The 26,069-nt window shown below is 37.3% G+C and overlaps 2 protein-coding genes across 5 annotated transcripts in view; one reads left to right on the top strand and one right to left on the bottom strand.

Annotated features, from left to right (window-relative positions):
• Positions 1-564: 564 nt before the first annotated feature.
• znf541 (zinc finger protein 541) lies at positions 565-17,758 on the top strand. The gene is made up of 13 exons (XM_056457160.1): positions 565-676; positions 2,994-3,234; positions 6,922-7,825; positions 8,716-8,762; positions 9,320-9,434; positions 9,516-9,644; positions 10,047-10,311; positions 10,480-10,522; positions 12,760-12,902; positions 15,637-15,740; positions 16,265-16,340; positions 16,425-16,513; positions 17,669-17,758. Exons 1-13 carry the CDS (start codon positions 565-567, stop codon positions 17,756-17,758), a joined length of 2,358 nt encoding a protein of 785 aa, XP_056313135.1.
• Positions 17,759-20,448: 2,690 nt separating this feature from the next.
• Positions 20,449-26,069, bottom strand: part of si:dkeyp-117b8.4 (uncharacterized) — a 9,648-nt gene continuing 4,027 nt past the window's right edge. For 3 of the 4 annotated variants that reach the window (XM_056458641.1, XM_056458644.1, XM_056458643.1), the window contains exon 2: positions 20,449-24,796. In XM_056458641.1, coding sequence (XP_056314616.1) covers positions 22,131-24,796 — 2,666 coding nt within the window. In that variant the 3' untranslated portion in view covers positions 20,449-22,130. The remainder of the gene's footprint in view (positions 24,797-26,069) is intronic. The other variant, XM_056458642.1, reaches the window with a different exon arrangement.

The raw sequence follows: 26,069 nt of genomic DNA, 5'->3' as shown, positions 1-26,069 counted from the left end.
GAATAAGGTAACTTTCAGGACGTACGTTAATCCACACCACAGTACAAGCGAATCGGTTCTTCGAATCGGTTAACGTTAATTGAATCGCAAAGCTTCCCTCGGACTCTCGGAGTTTCTTCCGTTTTCCCACATAGTCAGCGAACATTCGACCCGACTCACAAGTTTTGACAGGTAAACATTCGTTCGCAGACGTAATTTTATTAGTTTTTTATTAGTATCAGTGCGGGTTTTTCATTTTTAGGTTTTGGTTTAACACTTTGTATTTTTGCTTTACGTTATATCGCTAACGTTTGCTCACAAGTTTCAATATTGCTACCATCTTAAAAATGTGAGCTATTTTGCTAACGAGTTATGTGTTTAACGCATGAATCATCGACCTTGCACTATTCTTAAGTGGTTGCATGTATCCAGTTTTTTTCCAACGTTAGCTAGCATTTTGCTCGTGAAATGCGTCTTTTTCGTTTATGAATTATGAATATTATTGTAAACTGATATTATGACTGTTATTGTTACTGAATGTTTCCACTGTTCAACAGGTAAACAGCTAAGCAGTCAGTGAAGAAGATGCAAGATTCCTCAGATGCTCGCAGTGTGCTTAGGGATACGACCTACATATCAACATCTGAGCTTCCAGTCAGAGGGTCAAAACTGTGGCTAAACACCATGTCTGATTCAAGTATTAATAATAATAATAATAATAATAATAATTATTATTATCTATCTATCTATCTATCTATCTATCTATCTATCTATCTATCTATCTATCTATCTATCTATATTTTTTATTATTTTTTATTTATTTATTTTTTTTAGGTGGCAGTTTCAGAAAGGAGGTTATCTGAAAACTCTGAGTAGGTTAACCTTGAAAAGAGGGAAACTGGTTTTATTGTTTCAGAATGGGAGGTAACGTTATGTCAAACGCGAGAAAGTGGTGCAAGGCAAGCTCATTTCTAAAAGGGAGATAATACTCAGTCAGTTACCGTGGTTAATTCCTCTGTAAACCTAACCTTGTCAGGAGCAGGTTTTTAATAAACCCAGAGTTAATTTTGCTTTCTTCTCCCTTTTTAATGTTCCAGTGATGTTTAAATAATTAATTTATTGATGCATGCTTAAAAAATTATTATATTACTAAGTATTTTATTGCTTTTCAAGTACAAATATTTGTAAAAAAGTAATCAAGATAGCATTTCTTTATATGTAAATGATATTAGATATGGTCTTATTTCCTGGACACATCTAAACTAAGTGCATTTTCACTCTCTTACTTTCCTTCGGCATAGTCCTTGATTTATCAGGGGTCGCCACAGCAGAATGAACCACCTATTACTCTAGCATATGTTTTATGGTGCGGTTGCCCTTCCAGTTGCAACCCTCCACTGAGTACATAAACCAACTGGTGAACCCCACAGTGCTGGGAAACACCTTTACACTTTCTTATTTATACACACATTCATACACTATGGCCAATTTAGTTTATCCAATAAGTGGATTTTGCTTAAGTAAAATTATCTGCAGTGTGGTAATAAAAATAATCCTAATGCAAATCAAAATCCAGATTATTCAGAGTGTCAATAGCTGTTTTGTGCATATTCATTATTTTAGCATATCTAAAGGTATTAATCAAGAGTTTTTTAAAAAATCCCTCAGTGTTTCCTCTAGGATATTTTCCAGCTGTGGCGGCAGGCCTTTTTTTACACAGATCTACCAACTAACTGTGGCGTTATTTCAATGACAAATGTTGTGAGTGCAGTATTAGAAGTCAAGATCGCATTTATATAATAGCCTACGAGCACATGGATCTCTTTGCTTGCGCGCCGTTTTTTTCTGCTCGTGCACAAAACAGATCTTGTGTGCTCTCAGATAAACGCTGCTGAGGTGCGATTTAGTGCGTTTATGTAGCGAGTATGTCTCCAGCATTTATTAGATTTGCTAGGAATATTTATGAATGCCTCCGGTATTAATGCATCCTGAAGTAAAGATTTTGAATGAGAAGCTGTAATTTAGCCATGGCAGGATGAATCTTGGCGTGGCGCCCCGCCATGGAAGAATGAATGTAGAGGAAACCCCGTGCCTTGTAAAAACGGCAAGATGTGCAAAACATTTTGAAAATGCACACAAAAAAACAAACTTATCCACACAATGGAGTAGGATAAACTTTTTATCTTTTAAGAGAAAATGTGCATAAACTACGATGGGAACACATTTAACTGTAGCTCCGGCCTCAGATGACATATGAGGTTAAACTCAGTTAGCCTACTCAGAGCCAAAAACTCAAGAGTTTTCCATCTTAGAGCAAGTAATTTCTCCTAAAAATACCTTAAATACTGATTCATCTGACCACAGTACACATTTCCACTGTGTGATGGTCCACCTCAGATGATTCTGAGCCCAGAGAACATAGGGCATAACATAGGGCTTCCTTTTGGCACAGTACAGATTTAAATTGCATTTGTGGATGTAACTACATATTGTGGTACTTAAAGGTTTGCTAAAGTAGTCCTGAGCCCATGTGGTGATTTCCCCGATTGACAAATAAGGATTCTTAATGCAGGATTGGATTGGAGATCACAGTTGTTCAGCTTAGGCTTGCGCACTTGTCCTTTATGGAAACTGAAATTCCTCCAGATTCCTTGAATCTTTTAATGATGTTATGCACTGTTGAAGGTGAAATATCCAAATGTCTTCCTATCTTTCTTTGAGGAACATTATTTTTAAACACATTTCAATAACTTATTTGTTGGCAAACTGGTGATTCTCAGCCCATCTTTGCTCCTAAAGGACTAGACCTTTCTTGGATGCTACTTTTGTACCAAATCGTAATTACAATCACCTTTTTTTTTCAGTCAAATCAGAGTTCAAGTTTAAACTCAGAGCTGGTTGAACCTCCTTATTGAAACGTGCCCTAGGTTTAATTTTTTTGCTGTTTTTTTTGTGTTTATGCCCTTCTGAATGTCTAAATCAGAATTAGCGATTGCATTTTTCATTTGGTGCAGAAGGCAGAAAGACACCCTCATCAAGCCCATCAGTATCAGTGCATCCCAAACCAGAAGATGCTAAGCTCCTGACTCCTGTGGGATCAGACAAGAGAATCAGGGTCTCATCGAATAAGTGTCATGTGTGCAGCAAAGAGTTTAAAAGCGCCAGTTCACTTAAAACACATCTCCTGAGCCACAGTGAGGACGTCCCTTGTGTTGGTGGGATCTGTCAGAGAGCATTTAAACATCATGATGAGCTGTAAGTATCGAGTGTGTGCTGTGGTTTCAGTGATTCAATTATGGTAACTGATTAGAGGGGTTCAATTTGCAGTCCTGTAATATTCAGGGGGTCTCAAAGAAGCGCTGAATGGTCAGTGGAAAAGTAAAATAAATTAATAAAATTAAGATTATAATAAATTATGTAAATATTATTACATTCAATTATTCAGTTAACAATGGTTCAAATAAATAAATGTCTATCAGTTAGGGCTGTGCAATTAATCGAAAATTCGGTTTCAATTTTGGCTTGTAACGATTATGAAAAAACATTAATCGAGATTAAATGATTATTGCATCATAATCCCAGTTGTACACATTTGTTGCTCTGCAAAGCTCAGTTTCACGTGAAAATGACTAAGCATGTACTGTAATGTCACTTTTGCAGCATGGGATGCGCATCATTCATTGATGAACATTCGAATTATTCATGTTTTTAAAAGCGCGAATGAGACCGCATGCTGTTGTGTGTGTGTGTGTGCTCAGCCTCAGAGCACACACACATCTAAAGTCATCTTAATATGAGCGCTTTAATAGTCAAATTGGTGTCAAAATTCAGTGTTTAGTGAATATTCATATTAACCCTCATTTGTGTAATAAACAAACGAGTTGAGAATCAGAAGACATGTAAAAGAAACCATTAAAGTTTCAGCGCGCAATATTCCTGCTGCCGCCTGTTTTTATCATTAATCAAACAACAAAAGGACAAAATCACTCACTCGCTCTTGACTGAAGGACTTTTGTTGCTAAAGTGTTTTTCTTACAGTAAAGATGCGTAAAGCACAGTTTGTTTCATATTTTTATTCTATTGTATTTATTTCTCTTTCCTTTGCAGGGAGGAAAATAACTGTTTATGCAGTTGAAGCCAAAATTATTAGCCCTCCAGCGACCCTTTCCCCCCAATTTTTGTTTAATGGAAAGATTTTTTTCAACCAATTTCTAAACATAACAGATTTAATAATGCATTTCTAATAACTGATTTATTTTATCTTTTCTTTGATGACAGCACAATAGCATTTTACTAGATATTTTTCAAGCATTCAGATTCAAAGTGCAATTCAAAGGCTTAATTAGGCAACTCATTGTATAACAGTTGTTTCTTCTGCAGACAATCAAAAAATATATTGCTTAAGGGGGCTAATAATATTGACCTTAAATAGGTTTTAAATATTTAAGCCTGCTTTTATTCTAGCCAAAATAAAACAATAAGACTTTCTCAAGAAGAAAAAAAATATTATAGGAAAACTGTGAAAAATTCCTGAACCTGTTAAACATCATTAGGGAAATAATTATAAAAAAAAAATAATTCACAGGAGGGCGAATAATTTTGACTTCAACTGATAATCGTTTTGAATAATTGTGATTACAATTATGACCAAATTAATCATGATTATGATTTTTCCCATAATCGAGCAGCCCTACTATCAGTACAGCAAATATAAAAAAAATGAATGTAACTACAATTAATACAGTGCACAAACTATAACATAGTTTTTAAGACTTTTTAAGACTTGTACCAATACTGCTTGGTATTACAGAACAAACCCATACAATCTATACATTTTTCTTTATTTTTGTAAACACTTTTACTTAATTAAACAGGCAGGGGCACGCATTCTGTTCTTTTTTTAGATTAATGTACTTTTATATGAACACACTAGTAGGCATCTCTCACTACTGGATTTTGCCAATATGATACGGTGTTTAAAGACAATAATAAGAAATTGCGTTTTAAATCTGTTAAATAATGCTCTTATGCCGAGTTCGGACAGCACAATTTTCAAAATATTCGTGTCACAGATGTTTACGTCGCTGCTGTGTTTGCACTGCAAAATGGATCGGCGACAGGTGCTTTCACACTGCATGACTTTACAATAGGAATTTACAATCGACAACTTTGTCTCGCTCTGCAAACTACGTCTCACAACCAAACACATGGAAACAACACGAGGTCACGTATTTTATCTTTTGTTATCATCTACATAAAGAGAAAGAAGCCTTTAGTGGGGTAGAAAATCTACTAGAAAATCCACACCTGGCCTTTGAAGGGAATTAGCACCTTTTCGACACGGTTGTGGTATTGCTCAGATGACACATCAAACAGACATGGGTGCTGCTGCCAAATTTACACTAGTTTTTCCTTCATTCCTTGCATCCAAATCAATTAAAAAGAAGCCATTTTAACTTCTCCCCCAACCTCCTGCTAGCCTGCATATATATGGCAGGCCGTTTTGACATTTAATCTATAACCCGAACTAGTATCTATTTTCATGTTACTAGTGCTTATTTTTTAAATACTAGTATCTTTTCCATTAAGTACTAGTAATATTACTTATAAAATCTATACTAGTACTTATTCATTAGATACTAGTACTTGTTCATTAGATGCTAGTGTCTATTCTTTAGATACTAGTGCTTTTTAAAAATATACTAGTGCTTACTCATTAGACACTGGTTCTTTTCATTAGATACTAGCACTTATTAAATAGACACTAGTCCTAATTCATTAGATACAAGTATCTATTTAATAGGTACTAGTACTTATTCATTAGGTACTAGTACATATTAAATAGATAGTTCCTATTTATTAGATACTAGTACTTATTTTAATAGTCACTAGTAACCTATTCTGTTGTTTCTAGTAACAAGTTTAAAATTTGTCCATTGATTACTACAGGATCTGTCATTGATAAATCAATTATTCAGTTTGACTAGTTTGTATTCCAGCTGGGAATGGTATATATTTTTATGTACTAGTAGTTAATCCTTAGGTACTAGTACTTATTAATTAGATTCTAGTATACTGGATACTAGTTTTAGATACTATTACTTATTCATTAAGTACTAACGCATATGTTTTTATGAGCATTTTCAAAATTTATGAACATCTTGGCGTTTCCATCAACCAATTTTTTATGCGCATATCCAAAATGCACATAAAAATAGCTGGATGGAAACGTAGCTATTGTCCCCAAATATAGCGCCTCTTAAAATTAAGACTTAAAAATGATAATTAATGTCCCATTTCTACTGAGTGGTACATTTCGGTACACTTTTATGTCCTTTCCACTATCAAAAGGTACCAAAAAGCGAACCCTAGTGTACCAATTTTTGGATACTCTTTCCAATGTGAACCAAAACAACAGATCTCTACCAAAAGGGTGGAGCTAGACGTCCAGCAGAACACTACTGGTTTACAGAGAATCGTCACTAGTGTGTGCAACAAGTCAGGAGAATAAAAAAACGAAACAAAGAAAGCGCCTTTTTAAAATACACAGCAGAGACATTCCATTGTTATATAATATATACAATATAAGATAATAATAAGACTATAGGATCAGACTAGATTTAGTACTTTATAGGTGTACTGAAATCCATTACCGTAATAACAATTTAAACATTGTTCACATTACAATACCGAAATAGCTTTTTAGTGGTAAAACATTGTTAGGGTAGGGGTCTTCCTGCAATAGCATGATATTTAGGGATCTGTAGCATCTAAAACAAATACATAAAAAATATATGGTAAATTTACTGACTGATTTAATTTCATGTTCAGATTTAGATAAACCATCTGGAATTGTAGATTGTAGTGCATCTAAAATAGTTCTGTTTTTTAAAAATATTTCAGTAAGACCTTATAACAGCATAATCATCTCTTCCTCCTTAGTATTTGCCACACAATGATCCACCAGAGAAGTAAGACCTATCAATGCACTCAGCCTGGCTGCCACAAGACCTACACTGACAGAAACGCTCTAAAAAACCACTGTGCCTTTCGACATGGCATCCAACTCACGCCTCCTTCAAACAGCCTCATGTCTAGCTATGACCTGCCAGCCTCACCATTGAAGCCAAAGGTCATTAAATCACCGTCAGGCTATTGCAGCCTCTACATCTCCAAACCAAAGCCTGTTTCAGCTCCGGTATTAAAAGCTTCTGGAAAAGTTTTTAGTCCTTTTGATATGGGTGAGCTTATGTTGGGATGCCACGCAAAAGAAGCCCAACCGTTTCAGAAAAAATGCCAAGAACGCCAACTTCAAGAAAGCTGCACTTTAGCGACTGCCAGGGAATGTAACAAGGTTGAAGAAAGAGCCAAGATACCAACCTCTACCCAATCAGCTCTGGGCTGTCATGCAGTTGCAAAAAATCCTGTGGTTTTACTGAAAACTGGGTTGGATTTCCCTGAATCTCACTCTGAAAAAGGTAAAAAGATGCTGCCATTTCAAGCTAACAGAGAAGCGGCTAACTTCTATACCAGGTCACCAGCTTCACTCTGTCCCATTCTGCTGAAACCTCCAAACAAGCTAAATCGTCAACACTCCTTTTCCAGTTTTAATCCTTCCATCCTGCCTGAAACGAAGAGTGGTTTTAAACGTAACCTTCCAGATCCTGTTCTTCCTCCTTCTCCTGCATCATTGCCCAACAGCAGGAAGAGGAAGTCCAGCTCTACGGATGTCCAGCCTGATGTTACAAATCCTAAGCCCACTCCACAAAAACAATCGCGCTCTTCCATTCTCGTCTCACCTAGTCAGGTGGCTCTTGCTTTCCCAGCCAATGCATTTTTGCAAAAGGTAAATAACATGGCACTTTTTTCCTATTTACCTCTTCCCCCACACTTTGCTTATTAATTATAGGAGTTATTTTTATTAAAGTCCACAAGAACTGAAAGCTGCGACAATTTTATTTTATTTTTTTTGTACTGTGACGTCATTCCTCAAGAAACAAAATATTAAATAACAAAACAGTGGCTGTGGCTTGTTTTTTTTTACTGTGAGCTGATTGGATGTAGTAAAGAAGGCATTTCATTCAGAAAGAGGAGGGAAAAGGGTTTCAGTAGAGTTATTAACAGACACCTCCTCCTCGCCATTTCTGTTTGCAGGGGTGTAGTAAGTATGTTAGCCACACCGAATACCTCAGAGAGACGTAATATGAGAATTGAACCAAAAACAACTTCAATTTGAGATTTTAAGTTAAGAGCAAATAATTTTTTTTCTTAATGACATGCACAGAATTGTTCACCACAAAACTAGCAAAACTAAACTAACAAAATCAATATGGTTAGTTTTGATATCCATTGTCCTTCTCTGATTTTATCCATCAAGATACTTATTGGAATTAACTAATTATTTTCAGTAGACCATGAATAATGTGGAGGAACAAAATGCAGTGAACTCAGAGCTTTGGCCACAGAAATGTGACCAAATGTAATGTTACTTTCATGTCATGATAGATAAAAATGAGGCACCATTGCACCCCTCGCCCAGTTTTCACTATGAATATAGCGCTGCTATATTATTTGATATAATTTGTTTTAGTTTTTTTTAATTGAACTTCAGAATTTAAACCAGAAGTGCAGCCAGTATTTTGAAACGCAATAGCCATGTGTGGAAAAAGGTGGATTTTTTATTTTTTAATTTTATTTTTTTAAGATAATCACTTTTTTTAACATTTTATTATGCAGGAGTCTATTTTGAAATCAACCGGAGAAGAACCAAGCTCTGGCATCAGGTTAGAAAATGCAATAAAGCCACATTTTATGGTAATTATTAGCTCCTTTACAAAGTTATAAGAGATCAATGTTGTAAAAGTACAACATATATCATCATCATCATCATTTACTCACCTCATTGTTGTTCCAGAATGGTGTTTCTTTCTTCTGTAAACACAAAAGCAGTAGAAACTTAGGGCCAGATTTACTAAACAGGGCAAATTAGCATAATGTAATGATAAACAGGTTCATTTAATCTACTAACATCTCAAGCCAAATTGTCTTAAGACACTTTCTTTCTTTTTTTTACATGTGCATGTGTAAAACAACTAAAGCAAATTCCATTAAATTAAATTATAGTTTTTAAACATCAAAAGAAAGTTTGTACTGGCCTGAAGTTGGCCCTGCAACATAAAACCTGTATTCACAGCTCTAAAAACATATATACATAAATATCTCTTCATAGAAAATTCATTAACATTTCTGGTTTGCCCATTTGTGAAAGTGAGGGACAAAAAAAAAAAATCAAGTGTAACATCACTGTATGTTGATTTCAACCTATCTGTCTTTCCCTTAGAAAACAAAGAACTTCATCTGTGCGTGAAGCTCAATCAACAGCATGCTCTCAAAAAGCTCTTTCCTCAGCTGGAGCAAAAGAGGACCACGATTCACAGTCATCCTCCTCAACACTGGTCCTGACATTAATTTACATATTATTAACCACACCTATGAAAGCAAGAACAGCCCTTACATTATCTATGTTTCTTTTACAGGAAAAAGGACAGAAAGAGGCTTCGAGGCAAAAGCAAAACACCAAAGAGACCCTGTCACCACTGATCATGCCAGTGTCAGTCCCAGTTTCTGCAACAAACTTTTTAGGCCCCCAAGCTTCCACACATGATGTAAAGTTGTTGTAGATAAAAATGTAATATTGATTGCAATCAGGGACGGTGCTGGGGTGGGCTAAGGAGGCTGAAGTGCCAAATGTTTTTAATAAATGTTTTCATACGCATATTTCTGCCCCTGTTTTTTGTGCGTACGCCACCTTCATAAATGAGACCGCAAATCTTTTGGAGCCTGCCGTAAACAAAAATATAAATACATTTCAAAATTCTAATCAAAAACCAGCACTTTAAAAAGGCAAGACACAGGTTCTTTATGTTTTTTTAATTTACTATATACACTAACTTGCTGTAAGGCTACGCCACCCCTGATTGTAATAGACAGTGATGAATAATGAGCACTGATCAGGATAGTTTGACAAAAGTCTTTGTGCATTACAAGTGAGCTTATGTCTTCCCTAGGCTGAGAGGCCACAGACTCATAAAGGTGCATCTAAAAGGTGTCGGCGCTTTAACTTCTTGCACCGGCTGATCATTCCCAGTCCACCTCGTCCATCTACTCCAGACAGCGCCAGTGATCGGGAAACCCAGGTTCTGAGCCCCAATTTTAATCCTCAAACCTACACCCCTCAGCCCATGTTGAGCCCCCTCTGTCCTGGGACTAGCCTGTACTCCAAAAGCCTCCCGCAGTATCAGCCATGCCCGTCATCTTTACCCTGCACCACTGGTGAGCACTAAAGCATGATTTCAGCTTTGACTGGATTTCTTTAGCAATTCTGACAAATTTAGTTTTATGGATCGAAGCACAGAAACATAGAAGTGTATAATTTAGTATAAAGGATATTTGTTATATTTTTAGGTTCCTGATAAATAATTGTAACTTTAAAACCCACAGGTGTCTCCTTTCCAGTCAACAGCACAGGTGTCAGCGTACAACCGTGAGTCTCTCCATACCTGTATTAAAAGAATCTTTAAAATTGAAGAGAAGTTTCTTTAAATAGCACTTTTCATACTCAATGGCTATTCAAAAGTGCTTTACATAAACAAGAATAAAAGTAATATAACAAAGAATAAAAATGATTAAAAACTGATTAAAATGTGTTAAAACAGGGTTTAAAGGAATTTAATTTTTTTTATTAAAGTTTGAATTATACCGATGCCTACAATTATCATCTATTTTATTTTATATTTATGATCATATCTCAGGATTCTAGAGAAGCTTTTTTCCTTGCAGCGGAAATGTTATTACAAAATACGCCTTTTTACAATGTACTACCAGTCAAAGTTTGATTCATTTTACAGCAAAATATTGTATGTACAGTACCATCTACCATGTTCCAAATACAATCTTTTGAGGACTCCTCATTTTGAAAACAATTACATTTTCAAAATTTAATTTGTGCAAGCAAAACATTAAATGCCAGTAAAATGTCTCTTCCACTTAATAGGAAAAAAAAGTCAAAATATAAGTGTAATGTGAATGTAACGTGTGTGTGTGTGTGTGTGTATATATATATATATATATATATATATATATATATATATATATATATATATATATATATATATATATATATATATATATATATATATATATATATATATATATATATGAGCAATATCACATGAGTAGCAGTACGATATGGCTGTATATTGGCACTGGTGGGAGGCATGCTTAGTGCCCTTCCAGTGACGATATACAGCCACATCGCACTGTACGAGAGTGATATTGAGTTTGTACAACAGTTCGACGGCATAATCGTGAATATACTGTAACAAAAAAAAAAAAAAAATAATCAAACACGGAGAGTCTAAAAATCCTTTTGAAAGAGGAACTTTCTTCCGCCATTCATTCACATCTGCAGCTGACGTCAAAACAACAGAAACCATTGCTACTTCACTTTAGAGCTGGTATTTGAATGATTCTGTAGCGTAATGTCTAAAGTGATGACAAAACAGGTGATTTTGCTCACATTTTAAGATTATATGCCTGAACGGCATGAAATGCCATCAGTCTACAGAGTTTTCCCATTATTTGTTGCAATCAGGAGATCACAATATTACTATGGTATAAATACAGCACTACAACATACAAGAGAGAGAGATCGACTTAGAACGTCATTTACTTGTGTAATAATGATTTGATCAGCTGTAGTTTGAAATTACGCTGTTTTTCTCTTAGGGCTTATTATGCAGTCTCTGTCGCCATCTTGTGGATGAACATCGTCAACCGTCTTTGCTCAAAGACAGGCTAATGGCCGCTGACACCTTGTCTCCCTGAAATTATAAATATTTAAAATAGGCACTATCCTTATAAATAAACTGCATAGTTGCAATCTAAACAACTGCATTCTCAGTAATAATTGTCAAACTGTAGAGTGTCCTCTGCTTGTCGCTTTATGTGGGCGGAGTAATACACAGGTTAAAAGGCTGGACGAGTGCTGTAACTGGCAGAATATTGCACGGCTAACAACCAATCAGATTCAAGAACCAGACAAAACTGTTTGTGTGAGTGTGTGAGTGTGTGTGTGTGTGTATATACACACACACACACACACACACACACACACAATCACAACTTTATTTATTCAGAGATATTTGTAGGATTTAAGATTATTTGTATAACCACAGTTACACTGTATGACATTTTAGTGGGAATTTCTTGTAAATCATGGTATTGTAAATCTGCATAAAAATTTAAATTTACGATGTTTTTTAATAGTCTTTAGCTGAAAAGTTAGTTTTTAAGTTTTGGAAATGTTTCATTAAAATCTCACTGGAATCTGGAATGGCATTTCTTTCCTGATGACGTCAGTTTGACGGCTTGGGTGGGATATGCTTAGCCACGGCCCTCCAACGACTAGTTTGCTATGAGTGAAAGATAAGAAGAACAGCACAAAAATAAAACCCCGCCCCTTCTCAATATTTTAGCTCAGTCAGAAATACATCATCATAATGAAATAAAATTCTGCTGCAACTTCCAGTTCGCACTAACTTTAAAAGAAAAAGCAATCCAGGAACATTATAATGCACAGAAGGGGAAACGACTAAATGAAAGCAGTATTAAAATTGTATTGTTTCAAGCTTGAAAATGCTTGATTCTTGAACACACAAGGGAAAAATAATTACCTAAGGATAGAGGAATGTTTGTTTTCTTTGGTCTCTTATCTTTCAGACGGATTAACATTGGTTCACAGTTTCAAGCTGAAATCCCTCCAGTGCGTGACTCAATCTACCTGCTGTATGAAGAACATCCTGCTCAGCTCGTCTGGGCTCCTTGGAAAGATCTCTCTACCAACATAGAGACGCAGCAAAGGGGTGAACACACCAACAGCACAACACACCATCACAACAATAACAACATTGGGTGATTTTTTAGCACCAGTCAGAGATCGGTAAAAATGATGGAGCAAAATACTTCACAGAGTGGGAATCCAGCACTAACATAAATATATTATTGAAAGCATTTATTTCAATTGATCACCAGGTGATAACATGGTTCAATTGTTTCGAAGATTTGAAAAGTTTCTCCCATCACTACTGTCTTGCAGAGTTTAGCTCCAAACCTAAACAAATGACCTGCCTAAATCCTGAAGACCTTGATTAACTTGATGTATTTGCTTAGGTTTGGAGCTAATCTCTGCAGGGACACCAGCCCTCCTGGATCAACGTTCCCCACCCGTTTTAGTGCCTAATCCTAATTCTGGACACACACAGCTCAGTTATTTTAAGGAGAGACAATCACAAAAAAATTGACAGAGGTCTTGGACACTTTAAGATAATTCAGATTAAAAGCTGCAGAAATCAACCATGCCAAAACACTGCAATGGTTATCACAGTTTGAGTCAGTGAACACCATTACATCCACATACAAAATGATAATTTAGGGGATTCACTCTCAAATGTATATGGTGGTCGTCACTCCTCAAACTTTAATATCTAAAAGCAAAGACTATAGAATACACAAGACATGTCACTCGTATCGTTTTGAATGGGGAAAAAGTACAAAGGTCAATATGGCGAATTAAGCCCGCCTTCAAGGACAGGAGCCAATCATCGATCGCTATAGTCGACAATACTCTAGGAGAGGGGCTCAGACCAGACGTAAGCTTCAGCAGGTTTTGTGTGATTCGGACATTTAGAAATGAAACTAAAGAGACAGTTGTTGTTTAACTTTAATGGGGATTCCTAATATTAAATTTAATCATAAGCTTGGCAAGCGGTTTTTGAGAATTTGATGTTTCCTTATTCAAACAGAATGACTGAGTGGTGTTTCAAAGATCGCAGTTGAGTTAAATGACTGGCTTAAAGGGACTTTGTCTGAATGTGGCTAGAAAATTTCAAAGAATGCTGAGATGCATTAAAATGGAGACTAAACAAGCACTGAAGTAAGCCAAAACAAGTATTTTAATTGCACAATTTTTACGTATATTAGTCTTTGTCACTTTGTAAGGAGTATTTAGCATGCTGTTATGCAAGAAAAATTTCAGATGCAAGTCTGACAATAAAGTATTTGTATCTTATTCTTAATAAATTCTTAAATATTAAGAAGCAGAATATTAAAACATATATTAAATATTAAAACAAATATATTAAAAATTCATTTCAGTGAGTTCCTGGTTTAAAGAACTTTCATTCAAAAGAACTGAAACAAATCACTTTCAATAATAAAGGTTGTGTTGTAAATTATCAATATTAATAGTGAAAACTGAGTGAGAGGTGGGTTTGGTTTTTGTGCTTTATTTTTATCATTATAGTCATATTTCCTAGTTCCTCTGAAAGACCCACCCTCAAGAGGCTCTGATTGCTCAGCTAACAATGTGCTGCAATTCGCAGATTGGCTCCACGTAACCAGGAAAAGCATCACGTGCATTCAAGCATGTACTTTTGTGCTGTATAAACAGTCAGTCAGAGTGGCTGCTAGATGAAGAGCACACAGCTAAACCTCACGCCTGCTCTCTAAAATAAAATCTAACAAGTGTCTTTCACATATATTCAGAATAAGCATGTGTAAGTAATATAAAACGTTCACATTTCTTTAGCGAGTTAGTTTTTGAGATGTAGAAAGCACAGAAAGCAGCCGCATAGAGAGACACTGCAGCGCTGCTGAAGATTGTGGGTACATAAAGTGGTCAGGGACCCGCTAGGGTGGAAGTTCGGACGATTCTAAGGGCCCACGCAGTTTCAGGGCCACCACAGATATTATTAGGGGTCCCAATGATCCCCCCACACCCCCGCTCTTCACTTTCGTCCGAGCACGGACGATGATTGCCGTGAGTTTAACCGTATTCACCATCAGGAGGCGCTATAACCACTCTCATAGGAGATTTTTGCTTTCACCATCCAAAATAAATAAAGTTATCCAACATGTGCGCCCGATAGCTCTGCCCCTTCTGCTACATGGGCAAACCTGCGGTCATTGAGTGCATGAATTGTCCATCATTCCACACTTCATTTTACCGGCTAAAGTGAGTGCATCATCCAGGTAATTAAAAATGATAAGTGCACTTTAGAGTTTTCAGTGTGAACGCACTACTTAAACTATTTATACTACAAAATGGTGTAGAATAGTGCATAAGTATGCTATTCGGGACGCAGCTAATGTCTCTCTTAGCATTGAACTTTGAGCATACTACATTTAGAGATGTTGTTTATGTTCACGCAGCTACATTACACAAACTAAAGTTTTAAATATGATATCGTAGTGGACCACCCCTTTATTGTGACATTAGCATCACAAGCATTTCTGTGGGCCAGAGCTCTTTTATCAATCACTTTGTTTTGTTTCTCCATATTTTTTTCTACATATTGCTGTGGAAAGATTGTTTTAGTATTCGATGGATGAACTGAAAGGAGTATAATGACCCAGCAGTTACTCCCATAATTCACAGAAAGCCTCATGGGGTGTAGGGAAAATGTGTATAGGCTGAAATGCAATTAAAAAACCTATTAATTTTAAATGATATCAGGAATAACTCAAACAAATTGTGGATAGCGAGGGACTTGCTTTACATTTTGTCACACTTCACATGGGATCTTTTGTGTGCTTCAGTCACAGAGCTGATAGAGCTGTGCTGTTCCAGTGTGTTACCAGGAGGAGGCACCAACATTGAACTGGCTCTACATTGCCTTCATGAAGTACAAGGAAACATAGCGGTGATGAGCATCTATCAAACATTATTGCATGGTTTTATAATTACAGTTTAGGGCTGCACAATATATCGTTTTAGCATTGATTTTACAATTAGCGCATCAGCAATAGTCCCATCGCAGGATCTGCAAAGTTGAGTCAGTTTTATAGTCAGAACTGTTCAGGTTTGTGGAGTTTAACCATAATAGTGAAATTGTGTAGTTTTTATCTTGGATGTGACATTTAATTATTAAAATTCTGAACCAGAAATTATTTTTTCAAGTTTCAAAATTCACTTTTATCTTTGCTCTCTTGTATTTATCTATTATTATAAATATATTTTTTGCATAATTTACTCCCCTTCAAAATAAATTGCAATCAATCTAAATTAATCAATTCTTTACAATCAGAGCTATTTAGGCCATCTGCTGAAATGATAGTCATATCGCAATATATAATCACAGAAAAATCGCAATGTCAGATTTTTCTAATACTGTGCATCCCCTATTACAGCTGCTTGCTTAATACAATGAACTGATTCAATTTACAGGCAGCACTGGATTTACTGCTAATGAGAGGAGATTTTCGGACCTCCTGGCACCCTCTGAGTGATTACCACTACACAGGTACAAGCTCCATTACGCATTTTCATGGTATATTTCATATATTAAGTCCTTCATAAACTTGATGTTGGCTATTTTAATCGGCAGGGTCAGATCTTTGGACAGCTCAAGAGATGAAGATGTTCAAAAAAGCTCTGGCTGACTTTGACAAGGACTTCCGACAAATTCATAATGTGGTATTTATATATATATATATATATATATATATATATATATATATATATATATATATATATATATATATATATATATATATATATATATATATGTCATTATTTTTTGTTTGAGATTTTCTGAAGAAAGTTTGAGTGATCTCTAGCTATCTCTATTTTTTTATTATTATAATTTTTACTTATAATATTTAATTATAACTCCAAAAACACATTTTTAAAATTATGGCCATCAAATCTGAGCTGAATCGAAGAAATTTGCGTACATTTTAAATTGAAATGCAAGTCAATCTGATAAATACAAAATACAATTGAATGTAAACAGTGGCTCAAGTTCTTCGGGTAGGTCTAAAAGTGATTTTCTTAACCCTTGTGTACTGTTCAAATTGACTAACCTTTCGTTATGTTGGTCGCTGTTTTTGCCCCATTGACTTCCATTATAATGACATTTTTTGATTACAAAGCCTTGACACTAAATAATCATGGTTGTGATTGATCATGAATCTTGATTGTTGGTGTTTTTCCCTGTTGGGAAAAGGTGAAACTTGTAATATATAATGTCGATCATCAGTTAACCCTTTAGATAGTCCTGTGCAAAAAAGCTTCTGACTTTTATATGGTATTCTATGGAGTAAAACAACACATTATAGTGTGCATGCATAAATACACTTACTGTGTTCTGAGAGCTGAGCTGCTTATTTTTATTTTCTCAAACATTTAAAAGGTGTGCAAATGTCTCTCTCACACACACTATACTCCATATAATCATATAATTTTAAGCCAGAAATTAAGCTTTTTCTGCACTGCAACTGATGATCAACAGTAAAAATGACACCTTTTACCTCTTCTCAACAGGGGAAACTAGCAACAATCAAGAATGCATGATGTCATGGCTTTTATAATCATTATAATGGAAGTCAACGGGGCAAAAACAGCCACGAACATAATAAAAGAGTAATTAAAGTGTAATGTTGAATTTTTGAACACTTTCAAAGCATTTTCCCAAAGTATGTCAAAAATATATATAGTATATAGTATGTCACAGAGAAAGTTGTGGCCAAATAGGATGAAAACATCCCACATAAGGGTCAAAGATTTATTTTTGCTGTTTTTTTTTGCCTTTGTTATGATAGAATTTTATGTAGAATGCATGAAGTTTAGATGGAGCGAGAGAAGGGAGCGGTGAGTGAGATGGATGGGATTGGGAAAGTTTACGAGCCGGGTCAAGGACTCAAACTCAGAAGCCCATGAGGCTATCAGCACCAATTCAAGTATTTTTAAACATTTAATGTAATGAGTGGTTAAACTGGGAATTCAGAAGTTGTTGAGGACACTAGCTATGTTTCCATCCAAAAATGCGAATTAACTTTATGCGCAAAACTGGAATATCAAATAAGAGACGTGCGAATAAAGTTTGAAGGTGTGAGATGCGAAGCACAGACGCTCTTGATTCTGGAGGTCATTAATAATATAATAACACTAATACTAAAATGGTTAAGGTGTTTTAGAAGGACCAAAACAACATTTCAGATGCTTTACAATATGCTCATCCAGCTGGTTTGTCTATTCATACACATTTTTATAGTCATATGATCTCTTATAACAAAATCACATAACTTTTTTTAACAGCATACTGGAATTTGTTCGCTATAAGTGATTTCCATCATAGTTTGTGCATTTTTTCACATCGAATAAAAAGTTTATGCTACTCAGTTAGGGGCATGTTTTTTATGTGCATTTTCAAAATTGATGCGCATATTAGTGTTGCCATATCCAAAATGCGCATAAAAATAGGTGGATGGAAACGTAGCTATTGACTATTGTGTGCTTTTATAATCTCGTGTTTATTCTCGCACTCTTAAACGTTTCTTTAGAATCCACATGCATTGGAATTAATCATAAAATCCATTCAGTCAGTCATTTTCTTTTCGGCTTAGTCCCTTTATTAATCTGGGGTCACCTCAGCGGAATGAACCGCCAACTTATCCAGCATGTTTTACACAGCGGAAGCCCTTCCAGCTGGGAAATCCGTACACTCTCATTCACACACATACACTACGGACAATTTAGCTTACTCAATTCACCTATACCACATGTCTTTAGACTTGAACCAGCGACCCTTCTTGCTGTGAGGCGATCCCACTACCCACTGCGCCACTGTGCCACTGTGACACCTTAATCGTGAAATAATTAAGATTATTTTAAATAAAACTGTTAAAAATCATGCACTTTTTTTTTTTTTTTTTTTTTTTTTTTTTTAAATCACAGAACTTATTTTAGGGAGTTTTTAAAGCATCAAGGGTAATGTCAACTTTCCGGGTTGGCCTAAAAAAATACATTTCTGCAGCGCTCTACTACACCATATTAAATGTTAAATATTAATGCTTGTTTTGTAGTTACAGACCAAGTCAGTAGCCCAGTGTGTGGAGTATTACTATACCATGAAAAAGGTGAAGAAGTTCAAGCAACGTGGCCGAACTGTAAACAAAAAAGACGGAGAGATCTTTGTAAGTTTCATTTCAGTACATGGACAAAACATCAGTTAATTCTGCAAATACATCATGATGGTGACATTTGTACTACCGTTTTCCACAAGTTGTTCAAATGCTCCCAAGAGCTCCAGTCTGAGCAGACAGACAGGAATACAAAACAGAGGACAAAAGCCGCTGAGGGCGAGATGTGTGCCAGGTTAGAGAAACTACATCATACTGTACATTAGGCTTATAACTTGTGATAATTGCTGAAGCTTTTATCAGAATGTAAGGTATTATCATGAAACTTACGCAAGTAGGGTTGTCAAAAATTCAATTTCCCGCTAACATTTAAGTGCTGTGAGCGGTGTTTGGCCATTGCACTCAACAGATGTGACTGTGATTGGCTATGAAGATCATCACTTCACCACTGCTTGCCAAGTACGAACACAAATACTACAGTGTTTGAAAGCCACGTCTATAGACCATACCTGCCAATACTCCCGGGAGTCTCCTATGATTCAGACGCATCTCCTGCAACACTGTTTAGTTATTTCACCCAGAAAACTCCCGCAATTTCACTCCACCCCAGTCCTCAGCTTTTTGTTACAGTCTGTAACATCCCCTGGTCGCCAACTTTGGTATAGTACTTATCCGTTCGCAGCAGCTACCCAAAACCCAGTCCATAGTAGAGTTACTAACACCACAGTACAGTACAGAACCAAACTACAAATGTGAACAAACCTTAATCTTTTATTTGTAGTTATGATATGCAGTAATTGGAACTTTAAAGGGTTCGTTCACTCCCAAATTAAAATGTACTCACTATTTACTGGCCTACAAGTGCTTCCAAACCTTAGCTTCTTTCTTCTGTTGAACACAGGAGATATTTTGAAGAAAGCTGGAAAACTGTAAGCATTGACGTCCATTGTAGTTGTTTTCCTACTACACTCAATGGTTACCAGTTTGCAGCATTCTTCAAATTATCTTCTTCTACATAGAAACCGCTTATGGTTTAAAATCACATGAAGGAGAATACATTTTACTTTTGAGTACACCCAAAAGTAAAATGTATTCTCCTTCATGTGGTTTTAAACCTTTACCAGTTTCTATGTAGAAGAAGATATTTTGAAGAAAGCTGCAAGACTGTGAGGTTTAATCTTATGAAACAGTATGAAATCCTCATTTGTTTTAAATAAATGACAGCAAACAGAGGCATTAAAACTCATCTTACCTTTTAAATCCAACAGAGGTGAGAGGAGTCACAGATCTCCCTCAGTCAGGATAGATACAAACTCCAGATGGTGGGCAAGAAAGGACACCAGTCCGAGCAGTAGCCTGAAGTCAACTCAAGTCTGTTCAGTGCTTGAGCAGAATCCTGTGTGAAGTGCATTTAAGACTACAGTAATGTTCAAATCATTATCCAGATACTTTCATTCACACTGAATACAAAAAGCAGCCAGGTCTTAATTCATTTTTACAACCGTTTATTTGTTGACACATTTTGAGAAGTTAATATCTTGAAATGTTAATGTTAGTGAGCTAGGGTGTCACAATACTGGAATTCGGTACCAGTCGATGCTGAAAATTTAAAAACGTCAATTTCCTGTGAACATTTGAACACTATTGAGCGCGTTCTTAGACACCGTTGATTTGCCATTGTGTTCACGTGCTCAACAGAAATTACTGTGATTGGCCGTGAAGGTCATCAGTTCACCGAACACACAGCTGTTTAGGGAGTGTAACCACAGATACAGAGAGACTGGAGTGTTTCAAAGTCACGTCAATCAGCTGGTTTGTCTATAAGCTGACATACGAGTGATCCACTGATGAATCGCAACTTTAAAACGCTCCAGTGTTTCTGTATCTGGTTACACTCAGTAAACAGCAGTGAGTTTGGTAAACTGATGACCTTCACGGGCCACCACAGTAATTTCTGTTGAGCATGTGAACAATGGCAAATCAGCAATGTTTAAGAATGTGCTCAATAGCGCTCAAATGTTAGTGGGAAATGGACGTTTTTAAAATTTGAGTGCCGATTGGTACCAAATTCCAGTATCGTGCAACCCTATATTGAGTCTAGAATGGCGAATGTTCATGCAAATATCATAACATTCTTGTTCGTTCACCTTTTTGTGTGATTTTAAAGTTCAGATTCATTATTTTCTCTCAGTTCAGATTAATACATCGATTCCTACTTGCTATTACTTTCTTGAAGTAAATGTTACGTTTAAATAATTGTAGTGCACCAACTATAATTCATTACCAAGCTAGTTTAAGTCACAAGTTTTCCCAGTTTGGTTGAAATTATCCAAAATGTGTATGACTTGAGGTTATCAAATAAATGTTATTTTACTATCAGGTGTTTGCTTTCATAAGTACTTTTCAAATGGTACAAATGTTTCACTGTAGTATTGTTGTTAAGGTTTTAAAAAATAAACGAGAACTGAAAAAACATTTTGATTTGCAATTCCCATTATTATTTCATACAACTTTAATCTAAATATGCTACTAATATACAATGTAAATTCTACCGTCGCAAGTATAAAAAAAGTAGTGGATACCTCATGTACATATCCTCCATAATGGTGGAAAAAGTAACATAAATTCAAGCATGAGGTTAACAATGTATTAATGTAATGCTTACACGTAACACTGTATAGTGACAATAACATTGAAGTAACAGATTTTGTATAAAATAAAAACACTTATTAGTCACTAATACAACAGTTACTACCTAGACTGAAATCTGATTGGCCAAATTTGTGGAGCTCTGGAGCGTATAAATTATGCAAAAAAAAAAATTTAAATAATTTATCCAAAACAGCAGCATGTGTGCTAATGCATGCAGATTGCGTAATACATAGTAAAACCAGTTTAGTAAAACAGTATCTACAATAGTCACAAAACAAATGACCTCCAACCCTCAGACCTCTTAGAGATCAAAGATGGTTTTAAATGACAGTGTCACAAATACTTGGTACAAGGAATGGACAAGGAAACCTTTTAAATAGCAGTTCAACTGTATTCTACTCTCATAATCCTTGCTTCTAAATCCGACAGATGATAAAAGTCATAAAATAACTTGGTAAACGAAGCTTATTTTGGGATGAGATTGAAATAGACAACTGCAAGTTTTACAAATTCAGTGATCATGACTCTTCCTCGGGAACACGGACCTTACTTTCATATGACACTAGAGTTTGGTAAAGACTTTCTCTGCTTTGGTTTCCACTGACACTGTTCCACTGGTCAATTTCACGAGCAGAGGAGCCACCTTTCAGCTGGTCCAGATAATCAGTGTTCTGATGGAGAAACAAAATATGGTTAAGGTGTTTAGATCCTAGTGTGGCCCTTCTTTGCGTAACTGGAGACTCCCTTGAGGCAAAGACCCGATTGGCGGAAACAGCAGTTGCTGGAATGGACAGGTATTTTCGTGCCAGTCTGGCCACAGCTGGAAACCGATGTTCCTTGTTGCGCCACCACTGCAGAGGCGAGAGGCTGCGTCTGCACAGAGGCTCCGCTATGTAATTTTCCAGCTGTTGGTGAATCTCGGGCATTCGCTCAGTAGGGTCTTCACCCAGAAGAATATCGTACATGCTTTGTGGGAGAGGACTCATTCTTATCCGAGATGTGAGCTGCAATTCTCCTCTCAGTGGGGAGGTCATAGTGGCCCCACTGGAACGTCTTTTACGTTCATTGGTGTTTTTAAAAGGTGATCCAACCTCAAGAGCATTGTCGTTGACCTGTTCTGGAGATGATACTGCAACAGAGAGCTCGCTTGGCTGCAGCTCCACACTGTCACCTTCCTCCACTGAGCCGCACGATTCAGGAGAATCCAAAGACCCTATTGGAGGAATTGGTAAGGAATCATCCAATCCGAAATCTGCAGGATCTCCGTGCTCATCCAAATCCTCTTCCATTTCCATACTCTGCCTTCTATCTTCATTCAATCCTTCGTTGCTTGTGAAAGCCTGAACAGACAGGAGCTCCTTAACCTTGTCATGCAGCTTGCTGCGAGCATGTGGACTGAGGAAACGCAACTCTTTAAAACGTGGGTCCAGAAACGAAGACAACACAGCAGGACAGTCCAGAAGAGCATCTTCGTCGCTCAGACTCCAGCGTTTGTCCATACCAGCACGAATCCTCTCCATAACTCCTCTCACCACTGGACAGGTGCAATCTGCAATTTTCTGTCCCAGGAGCCGGGAAACTCCTTGGAGGCACGGCATTAGGGCTGAAATGGGTCCGTTAATGTCCTCGCTCAAAAACGATGCTGCAATACGAACTGTTTTTAGCACAGGGACCAGTTCGTGTACAAGGCGCCACTGGTGATCGGCCAGATTTGTTGCTACTTTTTGTTCCTCTAAGACAGAGCTTATTACCCACTTGAGCTCCAGCAGACTTTCACACATCTCGATGGCAGTGGTCCAGCGCCCCGGGTCATTCAAGACCAGGCATGCTGACTCTTTATTAACAGCTTCTGCTTTCTGGCTCAGTGCTGTAGAAGCGCCCACATTGTGTTGGAAGTGCAGGACGATGGCGCGAGCATCTGCCAGAGCTTGTCTAACAGACTCCACACAAAGTCCCTCCTGGACACAGAGTTTTAGGGCCTGGCCTGCACAAAGCAGGGGTGCCCATCCCTTCGGAAGTTTTTTGGGAGGAGGATGGCTGGGTCCAGCAAATTCCTGCTGATATTCTTGATCGATACTCTGCCTGGACTCAGATCCACTGGGGGTGTCGTGCACCACACAGAAAACAAAGTTCTCTAGAAGCTGGAACTCAGAGAGGACAGCTTTCAAGGTATCTGCAAAACTTAATTGCCCTCTCTCAGATGGGTTTCCTTTGAGTTCTGCTATTGGTCGAGTCTCAAGCATGCAGCGTGCCAGACGCCACTGAGAGTCGATAAAATGGGCACTGACTGAGAGGTAGTACTGTCCATCCCCACCAACCCCACATCCGTCTACAGATCGCCAGTATTCAGTGCAAAGGGTCATATAGTGGGAAGCCAGACTTGTCTGAAGATGCTGCTGAAGGCATTGCTTGAGGACGTGGTAGCGATGCCAAAGCAAGCTGCCAAGTAGAGATGGAGAAGGCACGGGGTAATTAGGCTCTAGGCAACTCAGTAAAAGCTTGAACCCTCTTTCCTCCACCAAAGACAATGGCTGAAGGTCTCTAAAGACCATTTCCAAAATAAGATCGGTCAACACTTCAGCTCGCTTGTTACTGCAGGGTCTTGTCCCACAACGACTGCTACTACCTCCAGCAGTGCTGCTCATCTCCCCTGCAGGAAAATTATACATTAAACATCCCATATCTGTATCCTGGTGTGCAATTGTATTTGAACCAGATGTACTGCTACCTGGCGCGCAGTCAGGGGCATATGATGTCCGAGCAGGTTTGGCCTCTCCCATCTCAGCTGGTAGTATTTCTTCATGCTCTTCTTTGACGGTAACAGGCAGCACTGGTTGAAATGTAACATTGCCTGTATTGTTACATCTGTTACCATGTAAAGCGGACTGAATGTGAGAATGTAATGCTGCAGGAGTGGGGATCCCTGCGATGTTGTGAGGGGGTACCGCTCCTTCCCGAATGCTGTGTTTGCGTCCCAAGTGTTCTCTCATAGACGTAGTGCTGTTGTGAAAGGAAAGCTGTCTCTTACAATGGTTGCACTCCACACGATGCAGACTTAGCTGAGTGTAGTGGTTCCACACTTTTGACGTGCGGCGATCTGAAAATGGCAAAAAACGCTGCATTCTCCTGCGAAGAATTGGACTGCTGTGAATTCCAGGATGCCTTGGAGGTGGGAGAACCATGTCTGTGGTAAAAGATAAACAAAAATGCATCTAAAATTAGTAATTTAAAAGATAGAGGATTATACTGAAACTAGCACAATTTTGTGAAAATATTTAGAAGTTTGTGCAGATAAAATGTCACATGTTATTAAATCAAAGCCTAATCTATATTTCACATCTTGACTCAATAATGTAGTAGAGTTTTTACAACTAATACCATTCGGTAGGGCTGGGCGATTAATCCAAAAGTAATCGAAATCGACATTCAGAACATATCTAAAAATATATATGTTTTTAAAACAAATTTCTTATATAGTTTGTCTCTTAGTTTAAATATTTTCTTAGTCAGTTATCTTCTAGATAAAATAGCCTTGAATGCTAGCCGTTCCATGCGAGGAGGCTGCACAGCAGCTGGATCTGATCTGTCTGATGAAAGAGACAGTTTCCTCGGCTCAGGTGCTGATTAGACTGCGGTCTCCACCCCGTGTGGGCAGTGGCGGATTTAGGTATGGGCACTATGGGCGATAACCAGGGCCATCTTGCTGGGGGCGGCACAGAGCGACAGTGTTAAAAAAAAAACAAAAAAAAAACATACTCTAGTAAAAGCATTGAGATACGATTATCTTTATGCAAGTGTATTAATTTAGAGTGGCAATCGCAGAATAAAGCTGTTAGGGGCCTTTCACATTTAGCATCTTTTGCACGCGCGAGTTTGTTATTCTCTATGTGCAACAGAAACAATGCTGGTGAAAGCAAACTGACGCATGCGCGCAGAAAACCCTTCCCGTGCCCCTTACACGTGCTCCTGTGTGAATCCCGGTAGTTTGCATGCACGCCGATAAAATATGCACCACCCATGCACCATGAAAACAGCCTTGTACGGGCACCACTGTCCCAGGACACCATATTTTAATTTGGTTAGAAAATATTAAGATGTTTGTGCAGTTAAATGTCACTTGTTAATAAATCAATACTTAATCTACACTTCGCATCTTCTCTCAATAATGTAGTGGAGTATTTACAACTAATACCATCCGGTTGGGCTGGGCGATTAATCAAAACGTAATTGAAATCGACATTAAGAGCCTTTAATGGATCACTTTCCCTACCGCGTGTGGAGTCACGTGATCTAGCTCTGTTAAGGCTGATTTATACTTCTGCGTCGAATGCACGGGCATGGTCCGGTGTGGTGAGAAATTGAGTCCCCCCTGCAATCGAGTCGCTTAGGACCCCAATGGATTGTCTGTGTTAAATGCCTGATCAAAAGTGCTTTTTATAGTCTATTTTCAGTCTTGA

The sequence above is a fragment of the Danio aesculapii genome, chromosome 5 (assembly GCF_903798145.1).
Source record: "Danio aesculapii chromosome 5, fDanAes4.1, whole genome shotgun sequence".
Classification (NCBI taxonomy): Eukaryota; Metazoa; Chordata; class Actinopteri; order Cypriniformes; family Danionidae; genus Danio; species Danio aesculapii.
Note: the sequence above shows the minus strand (reverse complement) of the source record. Positions and strands in the feature narration are given on the sequence as shown.